The 21,194-nt window shown below is 38.5% G+C and overlaps 2 protein-coding genes across 8 annotated transcripts in view; one reads left to right on the top strand and one right to left on the bottom strand.

Annotated features, from left to right (window-relative positions):
* LOC143906040 (lachesin) overlaps nt 1-15,931 on the top strand; it is a 61,481-nt gene extending 45,550 nt beyond the window's left edge. For all 5 annotated transcript variants that reach the window (XM_077421804.1, XM_077421805.1, XM_077421807.1 and 2 more), the window contains 9 exons: nt 11,041-11,244; nt 11,457-11,830; nt 12,005-12,161; nt 12,267-12,560; nt 12,857-12,963; nt 13,069-13,258; nt 13,576-13,602; nt 13,714-13,829; nt 13,920-15,931. In XM_077421804.1, the coding sequence (XP_077277930.1) occupies nt 11,041-11,244; nt 11,457-11,830; nt 12,005-12,161; nt 12,267-12,560; nt 12,857-12,963; nt 13,069-13,258; nt 13,576-13,602; nt 13,714-13,811 (1,451 nt within the window). In that variant the 3' untranslated portion in view covers nt 13,812-13,829; nt 13,920-15,931. The remainder of the gene's footprint in view (nt 1-11,040; nt 11,245-11,456; nt 11,831-12,004; nt 12,162-12,266; nt 12,561-12,856; nt 12,964-13,068; nt 13,259-13,575; nt 13,603-13,713; nt 13,830-13,919) is intronic.
* Nucleotides 15,932-17,112: 1,181 nt separating this feature from the next.
* Nucleotides 17,113-20,295, bottom strand: LOC143906038 (BBSome complex member BBS1-like). Of its 3 annotated transcripts, XM_077421800.1 has the most exons (8): nt 20,173-20,295; nt 19,641-19,818; nt 19,088-19,297; nt 18,679-18,974; nt 18,343-18,592; nt 18,087-18,266; nt 17,344-17,990; nt 17,113-17,260 (listed from the first exon to the last, which is right to left on the bottom strand). In XM_077421800.1, exons 1-7 carry the CDS (start codon nt 20,274-20,276, stop codon nt 17,364-17,366), a joined length of 1,845 nt encoding a protein of 614 aa, XP_077277926.1. In that variant the 5' UTR covers nt 20,277-20,295; the 3' UTR covers nt 17,113-17,260; nt 17,344-17,363. The 3 variants fall into 3 exon arrangements, with proteins under 3 accessions (XP_077277926.1, XP_077277925.1, XP_077277927.1); XM_077421799.1 differs by having other exon boundaries at nt 17,113-17,990; XM_077421801.1 differs by lacking the exon at nt 20,173-20,295 and adding an exon at nt 19,919-20,046 and having other exon boundaries at nt 17,113-17,990.
* Between the last annotated feature and the right edge of the window lie 899 nt (nt 20,296-21,194).

Here is a 21,194-nt window from a genome sequence, read left to right as displayed (position 1 = left end):
ATCATCGTTTCTCGCAGGGTCAACAAAAAAAAAGAAAGAAAATATTGTCGAATTCCTCGTGGAGTTGGTTAACCGAGAAGCCGAGTACGCTTCGCCTTTCACCTTCCATCGCATTATTATTCTGTTGCAAGAGTCGCTTCTGGACGAGAGGAAGAGACGAGTTTACCGAAGCCCGGTAGCAACCGCGGGCGCAGTTAGCTTAGCTCAAAGAAGCTTCTCTGTGGCGTCAGCATTCGCCTTTTTTATCCATGCGAGAATGATCTCGCGTCTTGACCCTCGTTTATAATAATGACGCAATTATCCCGCGGACGTGTTAGCTGGCTACCGAAAGCACCGAGCGAAAGCACGTCGATGTATACGCGTGAATGAGTGGCTCTTATAAAAAGAATTGTGAATAATACGTTGTACGAAAGCACATCAATTTGGAATTTATTAATTTTTTATTCACTCAGGAACATTTACCATTACGATAAAATCGATATTTTCATTGAATAATATATTGAATAACATTTGGAAGAACTTCTATAAGTATGATTGACAAAAGCTAACTTGAGAAACGATCCCCAAAATGGGGATGATCGTTCAATAACTGATTTTAGTCGTCCCCTCTAATTTGTAGTATTACTCTTTAATGAGGCTCGTTGAGACGCTTTTTACAAGTGATCGCCAGCGGGATTTCTTCGATGAAAGGCGCAACATAATTTCTCATTCAGAGTTCTTTCGCTTCGGCGGGATTCTGAACGACACTTTCTGCCGAACGCGGGACAACGATTTCCATTGAGACAGAGGCGAGTCTCTGAACGGCGAACATATTAGGAGACAATATAATCCTTGAATGCATCTGCGGCGCCCCGGTGAATGAGGCTGAAAACGGGTGGGTGCATCCTCGGCATGTAAATGCGAACGACGACAATGGAGTCTCGCGTAAGCGCAACCGGTTGCGTAACCGGAAGAGCGCATTCGATTGTACCGCGGGCGGCGAGTAAGTTATGCGTTCGACCGCGCCGCGAGGGTGATTTATGAACGGTCCGCGGAGCGCCAAGTGAACAAAGAGCTATCGAGAGAATCTTCCCGTACAAAGGAGGGCAAAAACCGAGTGCCAATGTCCAGAAATTAAGCGAGCGATCTGCAATGCGTATGGAACTGAATCGGGGAGTTTCAATTCTATATTATTTAAAAAATCGCCATGTAGAATCAATCGACAGATATTTTATCTCGAATTTCTTCGCTTTTTTTTATTCCCTTAGATTTTTACATACGGACGGGGGAAAAGTAGAAAGAGAAAAAGAGGACTTCTTCATTCTGCGATGGACTATCTCTCATTACTAGATTACTCGCGGATCGTTCCTCGCCTAACGGCATTCGATAATATATAATGAGTATCTGTGTATGTAACGAGTATCCTCGGCGATCGAGATCACGAGTCGCGATATGAAGAAGCCCTCGGGGTGCAGTACAGATTGTAGCGTCGTAATTGTCTTCGATAATCCGCAAGACGAAGGTGCTCTCGAAATGAAGGCGCGGTAAAGGTCAATGTTAGTATGCGATATCGATCGAATCGCGCGATGGCATTTTTCTCATCAGCTCCCTCAGTTCGAACGTCGCTTGGCCGCGTGTCACGTAAAGTGGACCGATCAGTGAATTAAAAGTAGCGTGTGCAATTCAACGTGAGACACTTTAGCTCTGAGGTGTGCCTGGGGGCCTTTAATAACGTTCCCTTTAAACAGGCCATCATTTTCTCGCTCAATCTATTACAACGATGTAATATCGATCGTCGTGAATGAGGCTGTTGGATGCACCTAGATGCGATATAAAGGTCAATAAAACTGTTTACGCCGCTGCTGTCCCCCCCCCCCCTGAAGGAGCGGAACGCATGCCAGTTGACTTTCCAGTAAGGCCCGTTTTTCCTTATACGAAACCCGACAAACTGGTCCGACGGAGTCTTCGCAGAAATGATTCTATCGCGCGGCCGAGTACTGTATAAATTTAGAGAACTCGCTGACGTAGTTTTTTCTTGCAATGAAATCGTATGACGCTCATCCACGCGGAAGTGCACGATATAGTTGTCACGACTGATCGTATAGGCATTAATTAATCGTAACTTTTGAAAGAACTTGATCATTATCTTTTTTTTATACTTCAAGATATATTAGATGTACCTATGTTACGTATAAAAATGCATATAATCTTGGACGCAACGGACGTCTTTCTTGGTCCAGCGGCTGCAATCAACGATCCCGCATCTCTGACCGCCGACCGCTGACTGATCAATTAATGCGGTCCATGACGCAGCGATGGTCAGCACAATGCACAACGGTGCATCGATCTGTGCAGTGTCAAGGACCGAGTGGCGAGTCGTTATCTGGACGAGTCACGACACGGCGTTTTCATCGGGGATTTACGGGAATCCCTTCCCCGTCCGAGTATCCTCGCCTCGCCGCGTGATTTACTGAGGACCGTCGACAAACAAGTGGGTCAACCGTGACTAACGGTGGGTCTTACATCGTGCCCCGGTGCGGTTCGATTTGCATCGAATCCTCCTCTGTTTCCTCGAGAGGAAACGCGCGCGTAACGTATTTACGGCCCATTAGAATCCATCGCGATCTCTTAGTGCGAACGTGATTATAGCTCGCGCCAGCGTAATTACTCGAATCGAATATCTCGGTGTAATAATCTAATCTAGACCGGCATCTATTTGCGATTAATAACGGTCGAACGATTTTCATGTACATGCGTGCATACAGGTGATTGCGCACCTGCGGAAAGAGCGAAAGCCATCGATCTATCGTGATTACGGGGGAAAACGAAATAGATACGTATTTCCCAGAAGAGGCGGGAACAATTAGCACGACGAGTGAGCAACGTGAATGGGCAAATGTCGCGAACGGAAAGGAGAAAAGGAGGAACGGGGGGGAGATATCCGCGAGAAAATGATTACGGACGTAAACGCGCGCCGTGTGCGCCCATCTCGTCCCGCTAATTGTGACAGTAATGACGACTGTGCGGTAATTAAGGATGTCTAAGTCGCGGAACGTCAGCTTGGAGGATGACATCATCTAATAGTAGTGGCCACGTGACGCGATCGAACGACGCATACCTCGCGACAAATAAGGACCAGTTACAGAAGGAGGAGGAGGAGGAGGAGCAGGAGGATATCAATACGAACATTCGCAATTGGCTTAGGTGCTAACTTACGCGGTAAGTTAAACGTTCGAGCGAAGGTATATTTCACGGCCGGCCGAGCGTTAAACGTTTCGGCTTATCGCACGGGCGCATTAGAATGAGTGTATTTTCTCACCGTTCTTATCTTGCCGTCTGTTTAAACCGATGTTAGCCGTATTATTTAACGTATATCTTACGATCCGCGCTTGCTTACACACGCAACGTCGCCTCGGCTCGCGGAATCTGTACGAGAGAGCGGAATATGCGTTATTTCACGCGGTCGTTTTCTTTCTCCTTTGCTTTCAGCAACCGCTGTACAGACACTTGGACGTAACAATTTGATAATTGATAAAACCTTGGCGGTGCCGATTGCGAGGTACTTAACACACATTTCTCGCAAACGCCGCGTTAATTACGGTCTTGCGTAATTTGCGAGCGAAATAAGACAGTTGATTTATGACGCGTGGGAGGCATCTTGAGTAAAAATTATCGTGCGTTTAGTATACGCTAAGAATAATTCAACTTGACCTCGCTGCCTCGCAATGAAACGATCTTCAGTGAATGACATCCGGAATGAGTCGTTGCGTCGCTAATGTTTTAAGCGCAATCGGTGTCTCTTTTTTGCAACAAAATTTGCTTGGGTCCATACTTCGGATCGAATTTCGGTGCACGTTCCCGCGATTGTCGCAGGTTTTCAGCAAGAATGCAATCGATGCTTTCTTTACCAGAGTCCCAGAGTGTCACCGCATTTACATGGGTCGACGTAATGCTTCGGATTGAGTTTCGGTGGGCGTTATTTTGGTAGGTCATGCAATCCGACACCGTGGGCGGGAGAGATGTAAGGTATCCTCTTTTTGTGGCGTTATTCTTTTACGCGTATACTTGCGAGACACTACCGGCTACCGAATCTCTCGATATCAACGATAATGAAGGAGATAACGCCATTACGACCGCCTCGGCGGTGAAGCATTCCTCGACTCGACTTAAAGCGAATGTATTCAACGGACTAATCATCCGTTGCATTATTTGCAGTGTAATTTGCTTGAAAAACGTACAACGCGCTAATTAATGCTTGAGAAAGTGTAGGCTTTTAATAACGGAAATAATTAATTATTAATAATAAAAATAGCGGATGAGAAAGCGCATAAGACAACATTCTTAATTCAATACTTTATGAAATAGGACTGTAAAATAATGTTTTTACAAAAAAGAGATTGATGCTTCAAACTTACTGGAAAAAGTCAAGCGATAGAAAATTGAAGTAAAAGAGATCCTTGCGTGTAAATGTTCGAAAGCATATTTTCTCGTATAGATGCATTACGGGAGATCCTGCCCGTTTACGCCTAGCCAGAGAAAGATTAATGCCATTCACAGCAACATCTCGTGTTCTTGATACCCGAAACGATCCGGTCACGCGCGATTTAACATGGTCGTCTCTCTTTCTCTATGAGCTGACTCACTATTTAACGGTCTTTTAAACTGCCTACGATACAGCATCGAGCTTTCTCGTTAAGACCCTCGATAAGATGAAGGAACAAATAGGGCTAATAATACCTCTACAATGGAAATTATCAGAAAGTACCAAATAAAACCAATAATTTATCGCAACGTGAAAAAAGAAAGATCGTAATTTATCTTTAATTATCTTTATTGATCTAAATTTATTTTATCTGACCAATTTTAACTTAAGAGAGATAATCAATAATTAATTAATTAACTTAGATAATTTGGTAAATATATGTAAGAGTGATTGTACGTCTTCGAGAGGAATCCTGTGATAATGTAATTCGTAATAACGTGAGAATTTTGAGATCTGTCCCTGTATCTTCGACACGCGATTAACCGCGCGCGATTCTTAGAAACATCGCTTTCCAAACAAGGGAAAGTATTGGTAGGCGTGATGTATACGTGTGCTAGGGCTTGAGCTTCTGCGTGACGGGACTACGGGATCGCTACCGTACGGCAAATCAGGTTCATTGTACTGCGAAACAAAGATCCCTCACGGAAATCGTTATACGACTCGTCAGTTGTAATTGCGACATTATTAGTTTTAACCCTTCGCACACTTCGAGCCGAGTTTTACGATCACCATCTGCTAACTGACGAATGAACTTATAACTTCTTTGTCGTGCACTGGATTGCCGCTTCCGATAAAATTTCTTGGAATATTATTACATTCGAGCGGTATGTAGTCTCCAAATAGGCGGTTCCCGAGAAGATCCGATGAGAGAGAAAGACGGTTTGGAAGCTGCCTGGAGTGCGTTGGTTTTAAAACGCGCGAGCTGAATCTAAATCAGGCTCTTCTGAACCTGATAAAAGTCGACTTTGGCCGCTCAGTTGTTCCTTACGCTGTGCTCACGTTTAGATAAACGCGTTTCCGAGGCATTCGAGTGAAGATAAAATCATTGCATCAAAGTTTCTCAAGAAAATTTCTTAAGAAAAAGAAATAAGTTGTAAGAAGATGTTATTTATATCAGAATTATACATATCTGTTACATATCTGTTTAACGTAACATAAAAAAATTATTCGCTGAACCGTACGTCTTAATATATATCGAGCATCAAAATTTTCTATCCACAGATTTTGTGTGAGGTTTTCAATATTTTTGTGTTGTACCTTCTTGAACGTGTTTCGTTTTTTATACATTTTGCTGTCACCGACGATGCGGAGCCAGCCTTAGGGTCGCATGACAGCGGCGACGGCGAAGCATCTACGGATCCGCGTTATCTTCCCGCTTGGCACGCGGCCAGTTCCAAATGTCGTCCCTTTTCGCTATTTCTCCAACGGGCGTTATATCCCTCGCGGCAGCCGCATGCGGTTATTTTCGCCGATTTCGCGGTGCCGAACTGAATCCGCGAGACCGGCCGTGGCAATAATGGATCATTTCGAATCGTACATGCCGGAGTACATTTCTTGCGTATTTCAATTATTTTTCTCTCTCTCTCTCTTTCTCTCTCTCGACGATGATGTTCTCCCCTCGCAAAGAACGCAATTCATTAGGGGGAGAAAAAAGAAAGGCGATGGCGTCGCGGAAGCTGAGACAAGTCATTTTGGGAGGTTGAGAGAGCTTTCAGTTTTATTGGAGCGGAGTCGTTCACCTGTTCGACCGCGTTTGACCGCATCCAGACGTATGAATATGAATGATAATCTTCTTGTAATCAGTATTAAATAATTAGGTCGTTAAATATTATATTATATACCAGATGTCTCTCGTAATCCCAAATCTATTATTGTTAAACATACAGATGATATTTACATGTGAATTATGATACAAAACGAAATCAGGTCACAATCAAATCTCTATTTTATAAATTAGATTTCTTTTTCTGTAACATATAATGAGTCCTTTTCTCGTCGAAATTTTACCTGTTTGTATTAGCGTAGAGATAAGTCTATAGTTTTAGATTAAATTTCCTTGAAATTCTTATTAGTATATACTAAACAAAAAAAAGAATAAATAAATTTTAGAAATATGACAGCTAATGTTAATAATAATCACAAATATATATTTTTGAGGCATCTTTTGAATTTATTAGAATCTGAAGAAACATTGCCGCTTGATATCGAGTCGAATAAGTTGTACCGACACCAAGAACACGTCCAGGGGATTCGACGGGTCAATTCGGCCAATGGCACTCCCCGTTTTGTTATACGCGCTCCAACGCTCTGTACCGCGTTGCACATTCCGTTGACATCGTCGTCCGCCCCACGTCCCTTCTTCGCGGTATTCGAACGCATGTGCGTGCGTGCGTGTGCGCCGTCTTGGGGGCCCTCTCGGGGGGATAAGAGTGCGTGCCTCCCGGCAATAATAACCATTAAGGCGTGAGAGAATGCGGGAGCTGACGTCACCCATTCAACATTCGTGTGCCCATCGAACGCTGTCAAATGCGGCCATCGCGAGCGTAGTCCGTACGTTAACGCGACGTCGACGCGTGTAACTCGATTGTCGCCGGCCTTGAAAGAAGATGATATCGATTCACCGGGAAAATAAGAGACAGGTTTTAATATTTCATGCTATCTGCTTGTAGCTTTCAAAGAAAGACCGCGAACGTGACTAATGATATAAAATACATACGTAATTAAAAAGGTACAGGTTTATTTCGTATTTTACGTTTATTCCGTTGCGTCTAATTGTCGTAAATTGACCGGTGTTGGATTTCCGAAAGGTAACTTTGCTTTAAGAAGCTTAACGTGGCCTTCGATATACTCGCGGAATGTTGGCACAGAATTGCCAAGCCGGCTTCCGGGGTGAGGCAGTACAGCAACTTCAAGAACAATGCTTCTCTTTATTGTGGAATCTGAACTTGTGTCAAGAATTTCGTATATCTTCCACCCTCTCGGCACGGTACCGCTTTCCCACGAAAGGGAAGTGAGGCTTGCCGGAACAAACAAAGACACGGTTAGCCAACGCGAGGGAGAAAAACGCGATCGATAAGAGGAACTCCGAGATCGTTAAGACGTTTCCTCTAGCACCCCATGTGCTACCAGGCTACGTCTTTCTCGGCAACCGACGAATGATCACGAAATACGTGCGCCTTGAGACTCTTCTGACTGTGAGAAGACTTGCGGGCCGACAAAAAAAATCTCCCTAAGATTTACTTATGTATAAGAATGTTAAATTAAGGAAAATAGATCTTTATCGATTCTTATTAATTTTTTTACCTAAAAAAAAAAACAAATGTGAATCTTAATTTCGCATCAGGGATCGGACTTGGGGAGAGACCTCGTTGCACCTTGCAACTCGAGGATTCTTGTTTGCATCTATTTTACGTGGAATCCGAATGGCTCCAGCTGCACGGGGATCTCGTAAACGGAAGTCAGCTTTGAGCTACGATCCAACGAACCCGCACGGTTCTCCTCTTCCTCCTCTTCCTCCTTCTCGCCGAGGATGAGGAGTTATTTTCGACGCTCGCGTCCCGCGGATCGCTCGATCGCTGTAACACTAACCGCGGACGCACCCTGACATTTTCGCGTCAGGAGGAATGTTTTCCGCGCTTCTCGATGTCAGTAATTTAAGTACGGTCACACCGTTGATTTGTGGGGCGAAACTCGACAGTCCGTCTCGTCCTCGTTGCGCAAACGCACGTGAGGACATCGCGGCGGGATGACGTGTCCCGCAGAAGCAACGTGACCAAGATCTACCCCGTACTTTTTTTCGGCTATGCTGTCATGGTATGACATCAGCAGGGTGAAAAAGTCCGCGATGGATTTGCGGTTTTCACACATCCGTTATTCTTCGCGAATCACGTCGGCGTTGCTCGAATCGTTAATGGAAATGCGAATGAGGCTGGCTGCGGTAAACGCAGAAGCTGTTCTGTTTCGCAATCCGATGAGTCGCTGCATTTCCACGTTGATTTACAACAGAAAAGGCTCGACTCTCTATCTCTAGTTCTGACATACATAAATGTATGCCGGAACTGTCGATCAAACTTCATTCAGGTGCAAACTCTTCGATTTCGGGATAGATTTATTTTTGAAAAAATGCTCATTAATAAAATCTTATTATTTATAATCCCAGCTGTTGCTTTAATACAAAGCGAGAAAATAGTCTGAAGGGAAAGATATTGTTTCGTAAGATTCGTGATCTGGATGCAATTTTGCGATTTTCTACAAAGGTATATTTCGAAGTAATAAACTTACTCAGGAAACAAGGTACGGAAGACAAATTACAGGGCTAGGTTAAAAATGCCAGATCTTAGCGAGACCATCAGCGGCAAACCACACCTTGATGTATTTCGTGTACCTGATCAATTTAAATCATTGTGCCGTTCCTTCGATCAATGTTCTCAATCTCGCCTTTTAATTAAGGTCGACGTTCCGATGTTCTACTTCGTGTTTAACAAACATGTGTTGAAACCGCTATTTATACGTGCCAAAATGAAACATAATTCTAGCCAGAGAAAAGTTTGATTTTAACCAACAAGAGTTTAAAAAATAGAAAATTTGTATTAATTTTAATTTTTATTATAACGAATCATATTTTGCGTACATTTATTATTTAAAATATGCAATTTTTTACTCTACATATTGAAATAGGAACTATGCGTAATGAACATATATACATAACAGGTAAATATAAATATGCAGCGTGATGAATAGTGAATTATTTTACAAATTGCCAGCACGAGATCTTTTTGGAAAATAAAGTAGGTAGACACATTGTGAGTGACATACATATTCGTTGGTGCGCACTGCAAAGTGAATATAAACTATGAACGCAATGTTCCACGACATTAGACCGACTGAAAGAGAGTGCGTGAGTACCTATGGAGCTTATGTACATGGATTAAGCAATGGGACACCGTGGCGCCTATTCACGTGTATAGACATAGTCTCTGCTAAGAAAATCTTGGGTGGAATCACGGGGACGGGGGTTGCAATCTAACTGGAGCACAGGGGTGGTACCGGCATGTAGTAGTCAGCCATTAATCTAGATTCATAAACTTCTTCCCGCATAATCGCTGCAAATCTCTCGTATATCATTTTCTTCGTTTATTTAGAGATAATATGCAACTATTTTCAAATATAAGAAGAAGAACAAATATGTACAATATAGATATTTCAAGATTTTTACGCAAAGATGCCTGAAAGTTGCAGACAATTATTATTAAATATGATTTCCATTATTATGTCGTCCTATTAGTTAATTTGTATAATGGGAATTATTATTCAGCGTATTTATTTGATTCTTTGCTACATTGTCTTTATTTTTTTTTTGTGCTTTGAAGAATACGAATGCCCACACACTATGCTCTTTGTTATATATATATATATATATATATATATATATATATATATATATATATAGTCCATGCTTAATATTTAATTTAAAAATGTATTCAATAAAAATAGAAATAATTTGATGAAAGTGTAACAGAATTTAAAGAAATTCTAATACGATTCACATATAGTTCACTATATTTTATTTTAGTGAAACACTTTACTAATCGATTAAAATTGCGACAGGTTTGCATCGACGATCCCAATCGCGACGAGCGACGATTTAACGATCTTAATTCGCGTAATTGCCGGATGCTTCTTGCCGTTTACTCGACTCGGCTGACCATCGAGAGTCAGGTTCGACCTATTTTTTCCTCGTGCACAAGGTGTGGTTACATCGACTAAAATCAAACAGTGTGTACAATGCCTTGGTGTGGAAACGTCGTGCTCTGTGAAAAACGAGGCAAACTGACAGCGAACGCGCAAAGAGCTCTCTTCAGCCAGGTTTAATCGCGATTTCTGTTTCGCGTCGCTGGCGAAAAGTGGTCAATGTCCGGTTGCTGAAAAAAGGGATACTGAAGGGAAATTATTGGAAAATCGCGGGAAAACCGCGTCGCGTATGCTTGTATCCCGCGCTTATGCTCCGTCCCTCGAAATCAAGCTCGCGCGATCGTGCACCAGAAATCTAATTTCGACCACCGCACTATCCCTCTTGGCCTTCGGACACGATTGTCTGCGGTTTTGATCGACAACCCGATCGCTGATGAACGAGTTACGGGCCAACCACCGGCATTGGCGCGGTCCAGCGAATTAACGGTTTTGGCGATTGAACTGTCGCTTTTCAGGAAAGCACGATTGATTTCGCATTAATGTTTCTGATACCTTCTTATACAGCCACACGAATGATTTTCAGAATGTTTAAATTCTATTACATAATTTTTTATAGAACAAGGATACTTTATTGATTTTATCGCGCAAACAACCAGTAACGATCATTTTTCCGGGATTAAATTTTATCATTTCTTGGTTAATCTTGATACATTTTAAAATTAACGAGTCGTAAACTTAAGCAGTTAATGTAAGCTTGTTAAATTAGAAACTATGTTTTTCTGCGTTTAAAAGCCACTTGAGTCATACTGTGTCTTCTTCAATTACAGGCTTGTGCAAACCGACTAAGAGTACAGAGGAACTGGATTACGAGGATGATACTCCTTTCGACGACGAGGAAGAGGAGGACGAGGACGAAGAGGTTGACAATACTGGCACCGCCGAGGCGCCTCCGCAAATCTTATCACAGGCAATGAGCATTCGCGTAAAAGCTGGAAGCACGGTTAAACTGCCTTGTCAGGTGACCCACACAGGTTTGTAGAACAACAGCCAATCAGCACAATGATTATACGTTTTAAAAACGTCTGTCTATCTTTTCAAAATTAATCTTTTAATTTTTTACGACAAGGAAAATATTTGTTGGTGAGAGAAAATGAAATAACATAATTAAGGAACTTTATTAATTCTCTGTATGCGATTATATCCCCCGTGTGCTCTTCGTTAAGCTCATCGCGGATTATTTCAGAAAATTACGTGGTCGCGTGGCTGAAGGACGACAAGTATCTGTACGTCGAATCGCAGGCGCATACCGAGGACAACAAGAGGATCGTACGATTGCCGGATAACACCCTGGTGATCTCTAACGCGTCGGTCGCGGACACCTCCAACAATTACAAATGCAGTATCTTGCGGAAGCCCGACCCGATAGATTTGATTCACCGTCTGCTGGTTGACGAAAGACCGCATCAAGAACCTGCGACCCCACCGCCGCAGCACTCGCACAAGGGGATCATACGCGTGATACCCTCGAGGAAGGTCGAAGTGAGCCAGGGCCACAGTATCAGGCTCGGTTGCGAGACTGACATACAGCCGCCGCCCGAGATCAAATGGTTCATCGAGGTGAAACGTCATTAAAAATATCATTGATAACTCTAATGCTATTTGCTCACGCTGCTTTTATCACTGTAAAAGCATCGCAATGTTCATAATAATTACAGACGCTAAATATATAGGAGGATCAGGGTTTCAACAAATTGGAAGGCAAAGCTGATTTCGTCGTTTCTCTTGTTTCAGAACAAGAAGGTGGATGGTTACGATCCCGACGTGATCTTGGACGGAAATTACATCACGATACACAGAGTAAACGAGTCTCATAGTGGCATGTATCAATGTCTCGCTGAGGATGGTTCGAAGATGCCGGCAATGGAAGCGATCACCGTCGTCGTGGATTGTGAGTTAATTGCTCATTCTCGTTTGACCGGCGTGGCTCTCAGAGTTGTCTGTTTAGCATAAGCATATTGACGTTAGCGATTTACGCGTTCCGCTTTCGTGACAGACAAACCTAAGATCGAGGTGGAGAGAAGCATAGTCTACAGCGGCGAGAGGATGGAATCGGAACTGACGTGCATCGTGAACGCCTATCCCGAGGCAATCGTAACGTGGCATAAAGACGGCAAGATGCTTACGCATAAGAAAGGATCTATAGTGATGCATCACGGGATAACAATGAAGGGCAACAAGACCAAGCACGTTTTGAAGATCTTGCATACCTCAGTACGGGACTTCGGCGAATATAAGTGTCGCGCGCAGAATACCGTTGGTCATGACACTAAATCTATTATGTTAACAGGTATTAATTGCTATTACATAAAATAATATATATATATATATATATATATATATATATATAGATAATCTTTTCTAAGCAGCTTTTTCAGGCTTGCTTAGAGCTGTCGACCCTTAATTAAAATAACTTATAAATGTAAATTAGTTAAAATTTAAAACAAATTATATAAAAAGAATATAAGATTGACATTTTTCTGTGTAAGATTAATATGAAAATATACAAATGGTTTTGTACAACTTTCGTGAATTGCTGGAGAACTCGGATAGTAAGTCAATTTTTATTTACAAAATATATTTTAGGAGTGCCCTCGCAAGCGACGGTATATGGCGCCGAGATGACCGATGATGATGCAGGAATTATTCTGAAGTGGCGTCTGGAGAGTTACTCACCGATCAGCGAATACAAGGTAAATTTGCGATGTGCATCAAGAATATGCATTCTCCTTTTAGAAGAATATTAGAACCTCCTAAAGTAAGGTATAATAGATACGAGACAATTTTTCTACTTACAGTTACAGTATCGTCGCAAGGGTGACCAGGAGTGGACGGTTGTCGAGCCTGAAGTTAAAGATGGTAAAGAAAACCAATTTCTCGTAGAGTATCCGATTCGAGAACTTCAGCCTGGATCTTACGAGACGATCCTAAAGGCTAGAAACGCATTCGGATGGTCTCTGGAGTCAAAACCGCATACCTTTACGGGGGGTGCGTATATTATATTTTCACATATTTATGCTAATCAATACAAATCTTATACGTTTATAATCAATATATACATCTTTGCTTGCACAGTATATATATATATATATTTTACTATAGATATTAATTAAAAATTGAATAAAAAATAGTTACAATACAAAAGACTTAATCAGTCGTATTAATTTATAATTGATTATTAAATTAAATTAGACAGGCGATTAAGTAATTTAAGGATAATTAAAGTATTAATATAAATAATATATGATATATAAAAACAGGTTACAAATATTAAATCTATTTATATTTTCTTATTTCTTTTTTAGATTATCCACCTGATTTGGCGTTGAAAGGTACGAATACAATTTTTAACTATTTTCAATTTTTTTCAAACAGGACATTTATTATTTTAAATTTAAATGATCTTTTTTATCGGCAGTTTTTAATTTTTTATTTATTTACAGAAGGAAATTCGGCAACTGTTCGATCTTCCGAAACTCTTCTAGCGTTAATCCTAGTCGTTTTATCTTGTGCCTTCACAAGCCTGCAACTCTTTACTTAAATCTAAAGTACATATTAGGTAAGTACAACGATAAAACGGTAAATCTATGAACGAGCTATAAAAGCTTACGACAAACTTTTTTAAATGACTGATTTATTTATAACGCAGATAATTTGCTGCAGCCAAAGCAACACCAGCAAACGCCATGGTGGATTTATTAGTGAAGGAACACTTATATATATATATATATATATATATATATATATATATATATGTAGGGGAGACATAGCTCACACGTACACATTTTTGGTGCAAATTTCCTTTCTTACTAGAAGATATATTTTACGTATTATATGTGTAATAGAATGTTTTCAAACATACGGGCATTACCGAGACACATTAATATACAATACAGTTTGTTTATAAAATTTTGTGATCAATATTGGCATACAACTCGCCTAGGTGTTCCATTAAGACGCTTTGTAAATGAAAAAGATGAGCATTTTAATTGTACTCCGTAAAATCACGAATAATTATTAAGGGATATTGTACTTTAAAATATATATATATATAATTTATATAGCTTTATCATATGCACATATACATGCATATGTGACATACGTATACATGCATACGTGTGTATGTGTACACATAATATAGTATTCACTATACATGCGTAAGTTCACAGAGACACAACAATCATATTATTATAATTTATTTTTGTATGCTTAAGATTATTAGAAACGTGTTCAAAGAAGTCGCTTGGTGCCATGTACACGGGTCTACTACTTCCGAAAAATTATGTATAGAATCTGATCTGCTGTCCACAATGCACACGTGGAAAGAACATGTACCTAAAATAATGTAGTAGAAGAGAAGTTAATATTATATAGGAACATGCGCGATAATACAACGTGTATAACCGAGTCGACGAAGAGCATAAAGTTGGAAGCACTCATACTGTATAAGTCGTACAAGAATTCTTCATTAACATTACGTCCTCCACGTTTCTGTATGTTTGCTCCCAATAAAAGCGAATCTTTCTTTTTTTTTTACTTACTCCTACGTTTCTCGAATATGTATAATGTGATGCGCGAGTAATGAATGTGACTGGAGCGAGTATGCGAGAGAATGACGTTCTGTAGTGTTTTCCACAATAGTTTGCTAGCTTTTAGCGCTGATATGTTGTTATATTGATTTATAATTAATGTTATATGCAGTACTATAAGTAACCATAATCGTAATATAAGAAACTGCCCATTTTAGAAACGGTGTGCTTGTCGTAAATATATTACAGCGTAATGAAAGCCATATCTCTTCTAAAGTATTCTGAACATAATTTACACAACACAATAAACCTATGTATGATTTTAATATCGAAGACAAAGCATCTTGTATTTTAAATATTTAAATAATCGTAAATATGTATAATATTATATTTGTGTATTATTGCATGATTATTACAAAAGTTAGATTATTTTGTTTTTAATGTCTATAATATTATATCTTTCAATGACAACAAAATTTTTAATCACGTTTATAAAAATTACAAATATTAGGAATCACTATCAAAGCACGATTTTACACTGTACTTATTTTATTCGACCGAGTTATATATCGTGCTATTTTAAAGATTCTTTATATCCATAATTTTACAAAATATAAGATTTATTTTTATAGGAATGAAAATGGCTATGGGAAAGTTGCAACTAAATGAACATATATAGGAAAATTACATCTCTGTTATTCTCAGTCTATTTGATTATTAATTATTGAAAATTTTGTAAGTGTAGCAAATGTAATAATAACGAAAACGAATTATTTATACAAATTAATCGGGCTGAAATTGTAAAAACATGTATTTATATTTTTTTATCTTTTGAAAAGTTGTATCATACATCGAAAAGAGCGTCATTTTAAATTTTAATTACGCAATTTTATCTTCTATGTATATAGATTTGAAAGTTTACTTTAAAACATGTCGAAAATATACAAGGAAAGTTGTTAGAGTCAGAATGCTTGTAAAACATTATATTAATACACAACACACCTGATATGCATATGAATATAGCTTCTTGTTGCCTTAATCAATGTAACATGTACAATCAAAAGAAAAACGAAAGATATATTAATTCATAAGATTATACTTGCAGATACATAATAAAGTAAATGAAAACGTACTGCGTATTTTATTGTAAATTATTAATACAGTTCTTTGATTTAAAGGCAATGGGCATAAATAATGTCTCTATGTTTTCTCTCAGAATGTTGAAAAAAATTATCCTCCATATTAATCTTACCGGCTTCTCGAATTTCTTGTGTACATTCTTCTGGAAATAGCAATTCCCGAAAACAGCTGACGAAGCGACATTCCTCCTTTGAAAAGCAACGTTCTCGAGAGGCGAGAGCGAGAAGGTTGCAATAAGAAATCATCAGAGATCATGTTCTTTTATTGCAATCAAAAGTAACCGGACTTTTACTTGAAGTCTAGAAGTGGCGAGAATGCCGAAAATCGGGATTGCCCCTCAAAATTTCAGCACTTGAAGTGAAATAAGTATACATAATATTAGACATTAGATAGAAAAAGTGAAAAAATGAAAAACATGTATGTAAACATGTATGTTTTTATAATTGTATATTAACTTCAACATTGCACGTCTCAAAATCAACGTTGTGTGATTGTTAGTTTTTCAGCGCTTCAAATATATAATTATTATTTTTATAATCTTCACGTTGCAGGTAATAACAAATTTAAATACATGAAAAAATAAATTAGTAAGTAAAACCGAAAAGCCTTAATAACTAGGACTCGAATGTTGATAAATAAACCTGAATAGCAGCTAGCAATATAATGTGTAATTACAAATTTAATTTAAAAATGTGATATATTTTGATCGAACACGATGAATTCAATTTTAATGATTCTTTAGAGCCACTCAATATCATAAAAATTTGAAGATATACTCTTATATATATAATCTTGAGATGTGAGACAAAAACAATAATTAAAAATATAATTTATACAGCGGAAGAAAAGGGAAACATACATACATTTGGATAAAAAGGAAGAATAGAAAAAACGTGAAAAGCTTAATACAATCAAACTTTTTAAGTAAAAAATCTAAATTATAGCAGCTTCCATAGCCCGATGAAAGACGTGCCGTAAATCAGTGCTATACTTGTATTCGCGACTGATATTTAGACGTAATATCAATAGACGTTTCATCAACATCCGAATCACAAAAAGAACATTTAGTAGAATTAAGCAATTATGTCAAGTATTTGTAATTGACGAAAGAGTAGCTTTGGCAGAATATAGATTACAATGCGACAAATAATTAAATATACTTTTTCTCGACACTAAGATAGATAAGGCACTATCTATATAGCGCAATAAGCGCAAATGAGTATTGATTATTTTGGAAAGATTCACACGGAAGAGCTGCGTGGAATTCTTTTGGGATTCAGATTGTACATACGTCGCATCCGCTTATTCATCTATTTGACATCTATAAGAGAAAATTTATTTTAAATTAAATAAAATATGATTTATTTTATATTTGTACTTGGTTCTCTCTCAACTCTCAATTACAATTCGAATAATTGTGCTCTTCAGATTTCAAAATCTTCCTCGGCAGCTGGCAATATTACGGTCGTTGCAACCAAAGGTTTTGGATTTGCTTTCTTGCAAAGTAATATTTTAACTTTCCCTGATATTTGACCCTTTAAGTTTGCGCTAACAGCTAGTGGTATAGGTACAGCACTTGGTAGCAAGGGTAAATCTATCACACGAGGATTCACATCAGTGTCCTCGGCTCTGCAGAGAATATATAATTCCGTTGGGGACAAACCTTCAGAAATATTTGTCACTATAATACGAATCATGTAATTGGGACCCAAACCGAGAACATTTGTCTCCAACGTGATAGGATTTGGTCCTGATGTTTGATTTTCGTTTAAATGTTCGGACGCTTGTTTGGCCGTTGTTAAGCGTAAGCGGAGAAAGCCTTGCTGAAATGTATTATGAATTTTCTTTGCCTCAGCTCTCTCCCTTATCGTTTGATCGACAAACAATCGTGTTTTCTTCGGTATCGAGAACTTTGACGTGTTACTCGACGACAAATTCGATACTGAATTGTTCGTATTAAAGTCAGCAGTGCGTTTCAGGATTTTCATGCATAAACCACCGCCAACAGTGACCATAGCTATTGTCCGTTCCTCTTGTCCCATTCGTCCGTACTACATTTATAAAAAAAATACATATATTATATTTGTATTATATTTATATTTTGCGTGTCATTTTGTAATACACCATACGTTATAAAAATAGAATACCTTAAGAGCAGATACAGGCTCCATAATTTTCACTGTATCCACGTGATGTTTTCCATCATAAATGCGGATTCCATAGCCCACTGTGCTTACAGCTAACAAAGACAACCCATTTTGCGGTACTGGTAAGCTAACTAGATCTAATATTATACCAGGAATATTGATCTGCCACAATTTTATTCCCTGTAAGAAATTTATCAGAAAGTAATCTAACATATAAGCATTTGAAATTATATTAAAATATTCTTTTTAAGCGTACTCTTTTTAAAAATCCCACTAAAGTACCATCCATAACAGCTACTGCCGCTCCTTCGGACGTGAGAGCGGAAATAGCTACCGCGGGCGCGGCCAACGTTTCCCAAAGTTTCACAGGACTTCCCCTCCTAATTGCTCCTATTTTTCCATCTCTTCCAATAACTATTATGCGACCGTCACCCGTCCATAAGCCGCAACTGGCAAATGCTGTTGGTGGCCACTCCAGCTTATGTTTATCCATAACTGAAAAAGCTCTGTATGGCAATTAAATGATATACATACGGAATATGTCTGAAATATTTTATGAACAAATTTTTTCTTAATTGTGCAAGAAAAATACCTGGGATCTAAGACGAGAACTTCGCCAGCCTCGGTCCCTAATATAAGACAACTACTAGCGGGATCGTTCCACAAGTCCCTGCGAATTATCGCGATTGCCGTTAAAGCATTAGCTTTGACAAGCGGCACCCGTCTATATTGCTCTGCGAAACTCAATCGTAAATTATTATCCAAAGAAAGAAACTTCAAAGTACGAGGAGAGAGAAATGTTGCGCCAAGTTCTTTCAGTAACAGCTCCAAATCATCCGCGAGAGTCAGCACGTTTAATTCTTCATCTAGCCCACATTTATGCCAAATCTGCGTCAAATTATTAAAATACTATTAGTGTCACAATATAATTATCGTACATAAAATTGATTTAAGACGACTCTGTAACATTATTACTTCCTGTATCAACAAAATATAAATACTTCTCGTTCTTTTGGATGGGCATCAATGTGTGGTAGACAATATTTGAAAAAGGGTCTCATATTTTTGAAAATATATACGCTAGCCCCAGCTCCTACAGCAATTACAGATGATCGAGGTTCTCCATTTTCCGTATAAAACCCGACTACTCCACAGGGTGAATCTACCATGTTATGCTCAGTTATCTGATCACCTCCTTTATAAACTCGTATCTATAAATATGAGTAAGCAATATATTGTATATAAATGAGTAAAATAAAAAAATAGTATATGAATTATTCAGAAAAGAGAATATACGAATATTTCTGTGTCACTTGCTGATTCTAATTTAATTGAAAGAGTTTAATCTTTAAGATTTATAAAGTCATGTTGAATACAAAGTAATTTACTATAATTTACAGACAAATGCAATTATTTATTTCACTTTTTTCTCTTTTCTCTCCAAATTCTTAATTTTCTTTTAGTGTTCTACTCTATGATACGATTAAACTACATATTATTCAGTGATATATACAAACAGTTATCATATCATTTTCTTGTTATAATACACTGTACCTTTGTTGAATCGCTTCCAACTGGTCCTAGATCAGCACAAATAAGTCTAGCATCTCCGTCACCGCTTATATCCAGCATGTCAAGTCCACCAGGCAGACAAAATAAACCAGCACTTGGTTCCCAAAGTGCTTCCAACCAGCGGCTCATTTCAAGTCCTCCAAGAGATTTATGATCAGCTCTAAAAATATATATATTTGTTAAAGATAAAAATATAACATATATTAAATAAAAATCACATATGTTGATACTTCATAACCACTTGTAAAAATATTTTTTACCTTAAACCGTGCATAATTCAAACTTTTATAATTTGCCTTTTTATATAATGATTTTTACAGCTTAATTACTGAATTACACATATTAGTTTTCCTATTTATATCTAATATTATATCAACTACATATATTGCACATTTCAAACTGAGATTTTAGGTTTTTTTAACTTTTTACATGTTTTGTCAATTCTATAACTGGCAATTTTATAAGGTGATAAACTGACATTCCATAATTAGGAGCATATATTATTAGACATTACACAATTACAGAACGCCATGTGCTTTGTTTGTGTATTTGTTTCCATGGGGACGACGCCTGCCACTCAGCCGCTAGGGGCGCTAGCGAAATTGGAGAGACACGCATCAGTTCAGTTTGGCGCTTTTGCCGCTGCACGGCCGCGGCGTTGCGATCGACGTAAGATTCTCTTGACTAAATTCCGATTAAGTTAATCGACTGAAATCGAGTGATTAACCTTACCGAGCCGTATTTGTGGTATTTTACCAATGTAGAAATATGAATTTCTTGTTATTGGACACCTGGAAACCTGCTGGTTGAATTAAATTGAGAGGACGACCTCGATTAAGCTGCAATTTAGTTAATCGGAGTTTAGTCAGGGTAATCTTCACTCTGAAGTTTGCCGTTCAAACATCAATTCAGTGGGGTCGTCTTCACCCTGAAGTTTGTCATTTGAGTTCGCGCACTTATTTCAATTCGTTCGTAGACTTGTCCGACTTTATCGAATTATATTAGGCTTGTTTTTTTTTTTTTTTACACACATGTTTCTCAACTTTTCACTTTTTCTATCTAATGTCTGATATTATGTATACTTATTTCAGTTCAAGTGCTGAAATTTTGAGGGACAATCCCGATTTTCGGCATTCTCGATACTTCTCTTCAAGTAAAAGTCCGGTTACTTTCGATTACAATAAAAGAACATGATCTCTAATGATTTCTTATTGCAACCTTCTCGCTCTCGCCTCTCGAGAACGTTGCTTTCCAAAGGAGTGTCGCTTCGTCAGCCGTTTTCGGGAATTGCTACTTCCAGAAGAATGTATGTACAAAAGAAATTCGAGAAGCCGGCAAGATTAAATATGGAGAATAATTTTTTTCAACATTCTGAGAGGAAATTAGAGACATTATTTATGCCCATTGCCTTTAAATAAATGTTTAAATAAATATACACTTAAAAATTTATAGCATTTTTAATAAATTGTTTTGTTTTATTAAAATGTGTCATTTTACTCAAGTATGAGGAACAAAGATAATTTTTAATGCATATAC

The sequence above is a fragment of the Temnothorax americanus genome, unplaced genomic scaffold (genome assembly GCF_048541705.1).
Source record: "Temnothorax americanus isolate GAGA-0224 unplaced genomic scaffold, ASM4854170v1 Scaffold7, whole genome shotgun sequence".
NCBI classification, from domain to species: Eukaryota; Metazoa; Arthropoda; class Insecta; order Hymenoptera; family Formicidae; genus Temnothorax; species Temnothorax americanus.
This window is presented reverse-complemented; position numbering and strand designations above follow the sequence as displayed.